The sequence below is a fragment of the Hyalella azteca genome, unplaced genomic scaffold (genome assembly GCF_000764305.2).
Source record: "Hyalella azteca isolate HAZT.00-mixed unplaced genomic scaffold, Hazt_2.0.2 contig8602, whole genome shotgun sequence".
NCBI lineage: Eukaryota > Metazoa > Arthropoda > Malacostraca > Amphipoda > Hyalellidae > Hyalella > Hyalella azteca.
In genome coordinates, this window is record NW_025938691.1 from 2655 (window position 1) to 13540 (window position 10886).

At 38.1% G+C, this 10886-nt stretch overlaps 2 protein-coding genes across 2 annotated transcripts; one reads left to right on the plus strand and one right to left on the minus strand.

The window, feature by feature from the left end:
• The first annotated feature begins 636 nt into the window (after positions 1-636).
• LOC108673934 (platelet-activating factor acetylhydrolase IB subunit alpha2-like) lies at positions 637-3492 on the plus strand. Its single transcript, XM_018161822.2, has 5 exons — positions 637-838; positions 1555-1761; positions 2009-2131; positions 2345-2446; positions 2707-3492. The coding sequence occupies exons 1-5, from the start codon at positions 767-769 to the stop codon at positions 2938-2940; spliced, it is 738 nt and encodes a 245-aa protein (XP_018017311.1). The 5' UTR covers positions 637-766; the 3' UTR covers positions 2941-3492.
• Positions 3493-4428: 936 nt separating this feature from the next.
• On the minus strand, positions 4429-7891 carry LOC108673933 (nudC domain-containing protein 3). The gene is made up of 7 exons (XM_018161821.2): positions 7652-7891; positions 7089-7367; positions 6738-6799; positions 6500-6603; positions 6156-6296; positions 5693-5884; positions 4429-5466 (listed from the first exon to the last, which is right to left on the minus strand). The coding sequence occupies exons 1-7, from the start codon at positions 7789-7791 to the stop codon at positions 5359-5361; spliced, it is 1026 nt and encodes a 341-aa protein (XP_018017310.1). The 5' UTR covers positions 7792-7891; the 3' UTR covers positions 4429-5358.
• Positions 7892-10886: the final 2995 nt, after the last annotated feature.

The window sequence follows — 10886 nt, forward strand, 5'->3', positions numbered from 1 at the left end:
TCCAGGGTTGGCAATTGTGGATGTTCGAAAAAAAAACTCAATTTCAAACCGTGAATTTTTAGTGTTTCTTTTAATATTTTTTAAACATTTAAAAAAAATTTTTAAATTATTATTTCTGATGATAAAATCTTGAATTGTTAGGCAGCATAAACATGCATGCCAAATTTCAGCTTACTAGGATGTTTAGAAGTGCTCTAAATTAAGGTCTGAATTTTTTTATGACAGACACACACGAAACGAAGTCAAGAAAAATGTGGTAACAAAATTACCAAATTGTGAATCTTGCTTTGCAGCCTCATACGACCAACAGGAAACCATAAATTTTGAAAATGATGCAGCCACTGGTATCTCTCCTGTTCCACAAATAGTGTTGCCAACAATTTGCAAATATCTAAAATGCAATAATTTCACTCCAAATGTGTTGGCAAGATCTTCTAAAGGTGTAAATTTTGCTGCTGATGCATTGCTGAAGTTCTTCAGACATTTACCCACTTTCTGCACCTTGGCATATTAGAAAAGTGACCGATTGACCGTACAGTATTTATGGGTATTAAATGGTTAGTATTGGTACCAGTACTTGGTTGTCAGTGCCCATCAGGTGCCTGAAAAGAATAGAGAGTTATAATGCTGTAATTAATCTCGTCATTGAATTACTCATCCTGTCTTTCTTAGTTTTTGTCCTCCAGAAAAAGACTCATTTTTCAGAATTATTTGTATCAAGGTGACTTTTTGAGATTAGATAACCATATTCATCTGAATACTGAAAATGGGAAGTAATCCTGCCATTGTGCCTACTCCTGTAGAAGATGTCCAAGGAGATGGGCGATGGCTCAGTATGGTGAGTTACACTTTTAAACTTTGTTATTATTTAGCCTTTATAGTCTATTTTTTTAGGGAGAGGTTATAAATCAAATGCAAACTGCATGAACCAGTTTTCAGGAAGCTCATTTTGCATGGGAAAATTCCTCAAAAGAGTATGGAGTGTCTCTGTAATTTATCAAATCAATCAGAGAAGTAATCACTGGAGAACTGCAAGATTTCAATAATAAGTAAGAAAATTCCAACCTTGGTTTTACACATAGCAGCAAAGCAAAGGTGTCTTTTTTGTTTATACATGTAACATAAAATACTTTAGTGGGTTTTTATAACCCAAATTGAAGTGGTTCTTTTTCTATGTCAGCGCTTTAGTGGAGCACATTTTTCCGTATCTGACAGTTTTTAAGCTGGTTTAGTTGTAAGGGAGGATGTTCATATGGCAGGGTTCCACTGTATTGGTTTTTATGCAACATAATTTACCAGTTGATACAATCACATCAGATAATTTTGGACATTGTCAACCGATTGAGGTCTTAGAGAGTTAGGGCACCAGCCTGAGCCTGGTATGTTGGTAATGCAATTTTTTTGCTCATCAGGAAATCTTCCAATGTCAAACTGAATAATGTTAGTTAAGATGCATCCTGCCTATCCAAACTTGTACAAGCCCATATTTTGACTTTTTCATAAATGTGATCTCACCCTAATTTTGTTTGTGTGAAAGTTATCTTCTCTTTACAGCATCAGCACTTTGTGTCCCAAGCACATGATCTGGAGCCTGATGTTGTGCTTGTTGGAGACTCCATGTTAGCTAATTTACAAATAACTGAACTCTGGGAGAACTGGTTTGCTCCCCTGCACTCAATGAATCTCTCTGTGGGAGGGGACCAAACTCAGCATGTTCTCTGGCGACTCCATAATGGAGAGCTTGAGTGCATACAACCAAAGGTAATAGTCTGCTTTGTCAAGCATTATATTACTTGTCACAAATGATTTTTCAATTTATTACTTTCATGATACAAATTTGTATTAATCACCTGTACCCAATAACACACTGGTGTCTAGGAAGATCAATAGCAATCACTTATCAATAAATAGTTTTGTAAAATTATTTGCTGCTGAGCCTAGAATTTGGATTTTTTTATTCATACATTAACATAGCAAGTCTGACTGAAGCATTTTCTGTTTTATGCAGGTTATTGTAGTAATGGTGGGCACCAACAACCATAGTCACAGTGCAGAACAAGTAGCTGAAGGTATCATGGAAGTGTGCAAGCTTTTGAATGAGAAGCAGCCACAGGCAGACATCGTGCTCCTGGTGAGTTTCTTAAAAATTCATTCTGAATTTAGGTGATAATTTCGGTCTTGTCTTATTTTTTAGTTTTAATCTTGGATATATAAAATCATTCTTGACAAAAATCTTTCTAAGAAGGAACCACATCTCAGTTAATCTGGAGCTACTTCCACAACCTTTTCCTTGTCAATTGATTAAGAATTCCTGACTCCCATGATTTTTTTCTTTTTACCTCAGGCATTGCTTCCAAGGGGTGAAAAGGAGAACCCAATAAGAGAAAAACATAGAAAAATCAATGAGATTTTGGGTGAAGAAAGTAAAAAGATTGAAAGGATACAGGTGAGTCAATTATCCTTACTTGAATTTACATTGCAATCCTTTAATTTCCATCACTATCAACATTTTCAGCTATACAGTTATCTCAAGTGTACAGTTTACAGAGATTTTAGCTAAAATGTTTGTTGTATGTGGTTGGATCTACAGATATTATTTTAAATCATCTTTGGTAGACTTTTTTCAAGACGTCGTGAGATTTATTTCTTTGCAAGTGATGCCCTCCTAATTTATTTTACCACAAACTGGTTCAAATTATCTTACAGATGGTGGACTTGGGCCGAGATTTATTGCAAGCCGACGGCACCATAAGCCACCGCGATATGTTCGACTACCTGCACCTGACGCACCGTGGCTACCGCCGCGTCTTCCAGCCCCTACATGACCTGCTAACGCAGATGCTGCACGGCGACGACTCTCATCTAGTGAATGAAATCGCGGCAGCCACGCACTCCACTCTGCCGTCACCTAGTGACCCTGCCTCTGTGGCTGCTGAGTGAATGCTCTACGCTTTCAATGATATTAAATAAATTTAATAATCATTAACTTATCAAATTGATTGTGATGGATGGTGGCTAGACCAAAATTAACGTTTCCTTGTATGCAGAGAGAAAAGAAAACTTGTGTGAATTGTTCAGTGTTCAAGTTTAAGTATAATATAGTAGAGACAAGTTGTAGGTTGTATTTTGGAGAGATATTTATGATAGAGTTGCCCAATATGACCATCACCAAACTTGTTGGCATCCTAATGATTATTGCTACAATGCTACGTCACCTGATACTGGTATGCTAATAAATCTCTTCGGTACTTGCATTCAATTGGCTGAAATTTTTTTTCTATAAATTATAAGCATTCAATACTTTCAGGACTTAAACACAAGTAAAATTGCAAGTTTTGAATTGCCGAAGACATTATGATGCTAAAATATTGACAACTTTTGTCACTTGTTCTAGATTAGCCTCAACTGACGAGTAGAAAATTGTCACAATAAGTGTATCAGCTGCTGAACTTTGCATGATTCAGCAAACAATTCAGAATATTATTTGATGTTGAATATTCTGCCTGCCGCCTAATGCTCAGAAATATTAATAGTACACTTTTACTATTTCTTTATGCAAAGATTACACCGCTTTTTTGTGGCAATTTTTCCTGTCAGCTTGAAATCCCAAATATTAGTGGTGTAAAATTTTCTATATATTACGGTCTCTTCCTGCTATAACCAATGTCATTGCTAGATGCATAATGTGCGATGATGAGACCTCTCCCTTTAAGTTTAATTCTATGGCCATGAGCGCTACTTGAATATGTTGAAAGTTGTAGGCTTTGCCTTGGTGAATACTTCAAGATGTAATCTGATTTGGAATCTAGGTAGATTTAGCCATTAAATTGTTGCTTGTCTCAAATGTGATGCAAGTTCATAATTTTCTTTGCTTTTGAGAATCGGAATATTCCTGCCATTGTGTTCGTACGATAGCAGAATGACCTCGGATGGTCGCTCTCAAACAATATTCGCATCGTATGTTGACGTCAGTTCTAATAGTTCTAAATCTTATGTGTTCAAAGTCCTGCGTCAAACAATTTGCACTATCCTCAGTATAGCATCAATTTAGTATATAGAACATTTGTTGTCCTATCTTATTGACTAAGAAACGGTTCCCAATTTAATTCAAAATATTTCTAAAATGTTACTTAGCAATTTTAAGTAAGAATATGATGATTAACGATGAATTGTAAACTAAGAATAGCCAAGGTTCTTCACTCGCGTTTGCTCGGAAGGAACATTCCATTACACGGTAGCACTAAGGGTCAGTTGAGGCATGAAGCGCCTGGGAAATGAATAATTAAATGTATCTAAATCTCAACTCAACTCGTAAAACCTGATGAAAACTCCCATTTATCTAGATATGTTGAGTTTGGTAATAAGCTTCCTTATAAAAATCATGCTTTGGTTAGCGTTCCTATTTTGCTGTTGATGTTGGAAAACAACTTGATTACATAAAGTTTAATCCCGTTCATAGAGGATCTCAAGGAGGAAGTTGTAGGTGCAACAAGAATGATTTAAAAAGTATATATCATATAAAGCTTTGAAAATTTTAATGGTTTATTCGTCAGCAGCTCGTGCTAATGGCAGGTTAAATGATGCCAAAGAATCTTGTAATTTTAGGAATTCTTCAGTCATTTCCCAGATGCGACCTTCCTACCTGATGAAAGGTTGGGAAGTTTCAACTATAATTCGTACAATCGAGGTTCACAAACGATATGTAGAATATTATTTCTCGTACTCTAGCATGAATGTTGTCTGCATATCACCATATAGCACTTGTATGTTGAATTCACAACCTTTTTTCATTTTCAGCCATCCACGTTTGCTGCATTTATCAAGTTACATCACCGTCATTATCAGTAGGAGTACGAGTCTCAGATATAATATTTTCTGAACATCTTACTAACTTATACATATGGCTGGCATCATCTTATACTAATTTTGTCTGTGCATAAATATATGCGTAAAGCATTTGAACTTGACTACTTCAAAATGAATCTCAGAAGTGTTTGCACTACCAGCTTCAAATCATAATTGAGTAATGACGCGTTAAGTGAAAACTAACTTGATGTTGCCTTCTCTGTGTTGCAAATCAAAAGAGAAATGTACCATTTGTTTCATTACTTTTATCCTGCTTGATATGAATAAAATTTAAAATAATGTGGGCAAGGCATCTCACAATACAATTTTTTTTTGCTCAGTGTGAATTAAGATGGTGAAGTGAATTACGTCGACAAGCGCGTGGCAATTTTATATCCCTAAATCGAAGTTGGTCTAAAAATATTCATGATAATGAGATAATAATAATAATGAGATAATAATAATAATAAGATAATATTCATGATGTTTAACGTAATATCTACAGCCTGCAATTCAGGAGGGTCCTTGCGGCACGATGTTGACTTGACTCAGATCAAACGGTTGGCCTTTGAAAGGAGATCCAGGAGCGTCCCAAGCATTTCGTAGTAAGCTCTCCATTTTCTGAAAAATGTTACGTAATGTGAGCTCTCCAATTCGATGTAAAGCAAGACGTTTGATTAATTTGCACTTGTCCAAAATTAGAGGAATAAGTAATGACAAACCTTAATATGTAACACAAACGCAAATATTGCATGCATCGTCTGCAAATTAGCAGACGTTAATGACTTAAAAGAAACGGTATTTCATCAAACGGGATAGTAAGAGGCACCTGAAGGTAAAAACTTACTAGAGTATCCGAAACAGGTTTGCCAGCTGCTTTCTGTTCGGCATCGAAGACGATTCTTCTGATGTCAGCTTGCTCATCAACAGGCATCGAGCCGAAGTCGCGCTCAGGCGTGGTAGCGCCTTCTATTGTTCCCATCACTCCAACGAGGGCGCTGTCTCGCCACCACAGAGCTTCCCGTTTCGTCAGGTGTAACTGAAAATCGAACCAAAATTTTAATATATTCAGGTGCATCATATTCAATTTTGTCTTAGACACACCATTTCCAGGGAGATATTCTTTTCAAAAATTGAAGTCACCGGTCAATAGTCCATTAGTAGCGTCAATTTTAATTGCTGCTTTGCTTCAAGAGTGACATTAATTTTTAATGGTATTTGATATATTACATTAATATAAAATGGCCCCAAGTCATGCGGAATTCAAGATGATGTAAAAAGTGATAAGTATTTTAACCCCTATGGCTCACAGTGATGAAGCAGCCTGGCGTGAGGTCCCATAAACTCTCGCTGCTGTCCACAGGCATCCGCAGCGCGCCGTGCAACAAGATCGTCTCAGGAGTGGCTTTCAGAGCAACGTATATACTGGAGTCTTTAATGGCAACAATAACCTGCAATAACAATAGGGTAAAAATTAACACGTTGAAAAATAAAGTAAAATTAAAAATTAACAATATCCAAATTTTATTCAGGTGAGTAAAATTATGATGAAAAATTCAGGATATGAAAAAGAACCTAGAAAAGTAACCTAGGGATAACATGTAGATTAGATAGTCACCGTTGCTTCAGTTTAATTATATAAGTATTTACAGACCTGTTTACCCTTAACTACATGTGAAGGTACAGTCACTTTGATGTCGAGGTCTTCCATTGTCTGACTCCAAGAGTATGGTGATTTGGCAGACTCCTGATTGCAATCTGAAAATAGTTTGACATAAGACATTAGCCATACATGCATTCAAATCCCATCAGCTGACTGCTTGACATTATAGATTAAAAATACATGTCAGAGACCAAAAATTAATTAAGTTTTGTTTACCCTGCAATATTACCTGGTACATTAGTTGAAGTAACAATTTCTTCAGCAGCAACATTGCTGCAATGAAATTCTGATCTGAAAAGAAAGAAAATGTTAAATGCAAAGTACCGTAGTGCTACTCCAAAACTACATAAAAAAAGATGCACAATATCATCAACTTACTGTGACAATGCAAGAATGGAGATTTTTTCAAGTTAAATTCAACAGACATTGCTTGATGCTTCATTTAAATGAAACTTATTTTTCAGGAATCAAATAATTTGGAGGAGTATCACATAAGCTTAGTCTTGTAAACTCAACTTAGGTAGAATAGACATCATATATGCATGTATTAAATTTTAATTCATACAAAACTGGAACTCACCCTCCACTTGGTATTTGAATCAATGACTTTGATGTTGTACAGTGAAATTCCAGGGGTTGATCATTATTTTGAGGAATACCATTTTTCTCCCCTTTTGATGTAGTTATTTGTTCAGTAGGAATATCAGTAATTGTTTCTGGTATCTTAGTGCTTGCACCAGCAGCTAATCCATGTGGAAGGGCAGTTGCTTTCTGCTCCTGAAGGACCTTGCTTCTCCATTTATGGAGAGATTGGCTTACAAGGTGTTCCAGAGAAATCCCATCTGAAGAAAATATGTCCCTGTAATACAAATTTTATTTCATTTAAGAAATATCAATTTAACTCAAAGGACATCTATTTCTGGCTTAAAAGTTTTTACAAAATAATACTTCAATCAGTCCAATTCCAGGGAGATAACAAGAAGCACTGTGATCAGTCCAACCTATTGTGAGAATTTAATATATGCGTATCACACTATAGATCAATAAGGCCTTTAATTAGTAAACCTAATTTGATGGATGATTCAAAAATATATTCATGAAATATCATCAAATAACATTTAACAAGCAAGATAACTAACTTACGGTTTGGTTTTTGCTAAAAATGCAAAAATTGTATCTAACAGTTGTGGTACTGATCCATGAACCGAATTTAAGATTTTATTCAGAGCAGCATCTGCTTCAAGGTCAGAAGAAGTGCTATGAAATACAGCTGCATTAGACATTATAGAAATTTAGTCTGATTATTTCAACTAGATTTCCTTTATATTGCCCACAAGTCAAAACTATTGTTATATAGCTATGGTTGATTTTACTTCTGCAAAATAATTGTATAAGATTACCACAAACTTCATGAAATTTCAAGATTCTAGTCTGGATCAATCTAGATTCTAGCTTGGATCAATCCAGACCAGAATCTGGATCAAGCCAGACTAGAATCTAGATTGATCCAGACTGGAATCTGGATCAATCACACACTAATCAGCTTAACCCTCTGTACCAGCTAACTGGGGATTTTACTGCCCATTTTTTGCTTCTATCCCCTAATTGCAGCCAATCAGATTTTACAGGGCAATCTCTTGAGCAATTATCCTAATAACATCCTCAATTCTACTGAATGAAGTAGACTTTCCCTTCATACATATATAGACAGACAGACAGGGAGGGGCAGTTGCTAGGATATGTTTATGTTGATATCAGATGTTGCTCCATATTTTCATTCAAATCCCCTTAGAGATGTTGGTAGTGACCACTACGTATCCAATATCAGCATCTTCAACAATTCCTCTTCATGTTCTTTCATTGCTACCAGTTCCCTGGGGGAAGATAACCAGTGAAAATTTGAAGTACTTCCCCAGAGGTGTTGCTTCCTTGATCCTGCTGCAACCAACATCAGTTGAAGATTTGACAGGAGATGTGACCTCTCAAATTATTGATGCTGCATCTGCCTGCATCCCTCAAACCACTGGAAAGCAATCATGTCGTCTGACATCTCCCTGGTGGGATAAAGCTTGTGAAGAGGCAATCAGAAGCAGGCAACATGCTTGGAGAGCTCTGGAAAGATGCCAACACAAGTTAACCTCATAGAATACAAGCATTGTTTGGCTACTGTCTATAATGTTATCCTAAAATGTAAATGCTCCTACGAGCAGGAATATATCTCCAAGATTACATATACCATCAAACTAAGTAGTAAGGGACGGATTTGAGCATTTTTCATTAGTAACTTCTTACCAAAAAACATTTCATAAACAAATTTTTGCTCATTTTAAAGCTCTTTGCGAGGGCTATCGTATGGCATCTTCAAAAAAATTCCAAATGCTATTCCTAAGTTGCCTAACGCAAAATAAAAGCGTTCCGAATTACCCCTTGGAATGGGGTAATTCAGGACACTTTAAATAAAACTCAATTTTAAAATGTTTGATGCATGCAAAGTGTACTCATCCATTACTAACAGTACTCTGAAGTCCTACTCTTTCTTTGTAGATGGGGAATCTTGGTACTTGTTTGGGACATAGCAGTCCCAGGCCACAATGGATTGCTGCCTCTGATTATCATTCATCTGCCCTCATTTGGGCCACCTGATGCACGATGCTGTTGCTTGCTTCTCACCGCTGGTAGTGTTGCAGGGAAGGTTGATCTGGGATTGCGCCCAGGAAAATGTCCAGTTGTCTCTTGAAGGTCTCTAGAGTGAACTACCCCTCTTAGATCCTTTGGTAGGACATTGAACAGCTTTGGCCCTGCCACGGAAAGTGATCCTTCCCGCAGGGATTGAAATCTGACTGCGGATCTGTTACGTAATGGGGGGACCTTGCACAGTCTCCCCCTTCTCTTGTTGTGATATGTCTCAATTCTGAAGGTCTTGCTCTCGAAGTTTGGCACCATTCTGGTTATCATTTTCCATGTGTACAGAATGACATACCTCTCCCATCTCCTCTGCAGTGAGTACAGGCCCAGGCGCCTCAACCTCTCCCAGTAGTTCAACTCTTCCATCCCTCTGATCCTGGAAATGAAGGTTAGCTGGACACCTTCCAGTTGCCGCACTGCGCAGAGTGTGAACGGGGTCCAGAGCTGGCAGCAGTATTCGAGAATTGGTATTACAAGGGCTCTAAGAGTGTGATCATCGGTTCCGCTTCTCTTGTTCTGAACGTCTGCCAGATCCATCCCATCTGTCGCCTACCTCTTGCGGTTTTTGCCGTTACGTGATCACCAAAATTGACCTGAGTATTCATAAACACTCCTAGATCACAAACAAGTTGTTTCTCTTTGATTTCTGAGTTGTCAGGTGCTAGGTAGCAGTGCTCCATACCAGCTCTTCTGCTACGTACCTCTGTTTCTCAGAACCTCAAACTTGGTCCCGTTGAACTGCATGTTGTTCACTTGGGCCCAGCCATGTATTGTACAGAGGTCTTCTTGCAACCTCTCGCAGGCCCTCCTGTCCATTATGGTCATTAGAATCTTGGTCTCGTCCGTGAATGACAATGCAGGGGCATGGTTCACAGCCACATCTATGATAATGATGTGAATGAGGAAGAGGATTGGGCCGAGTACCTTTCCCAGTGGTACTCCACTCTTCACCCTAGCCTTGCTCGATCTCGAGCCTCCTACAATGACAGCTTGTAGTCTTTCTGTTAGGAAGCTGTGGATCCATGCCAGCAATTCACCTCCGACTCCCAGCAGTCTTAATTTTCTGAAGAGCACTCCATGGTCAACTTTGTCAAACGCTTTTGCAAAGTCCAAGTACACCACATCCACCCTGGCCCCTCCTCCAGCATGGCCAGGATCTAGTGGTGATGCTCCAGTAACTGAGACAAACAGGAACGGTTTTGTCTAAAACCATGTTGCCTTCTGTTGAAAAGCATCTTCCATGTTAATGTAACCAGCCTGTAATTTTGGGGAATGGCCTCCCAGTCTGTTCTTTGATGATGAAAATTTAGCCCAGCTAGCCCCTCTTGAGGTATAGGTCTTGCTGGGTTCCCCTCTCAATTGTTGTCTTGACCACCACTAGTCGATAGTCAGACAGTGGGTCTCCTCAAGACCTCAACACAAATATGAGCAACCAGTTCTCCATTGCTGGTGAAGAATAGATGCAGGATATTATGTTCTCTTGTTGGCACCAGAACATGTTGGCTTAGCAAGTGTTCCCTAGCGAATTGAAGTAGTTGTGTTGCCTGGTTTGATTTCCGCGCCGTTCTACACAGTCCATGTTTGGCCATCGTATGTGTGGTAGGTTAAACTCTCTTGCAACCACAGTATTTGGGGAAGGTTCACCTAAGATGGCAACCTTTGTTTCTATTATATCAAGAGTTTCATTGAATTT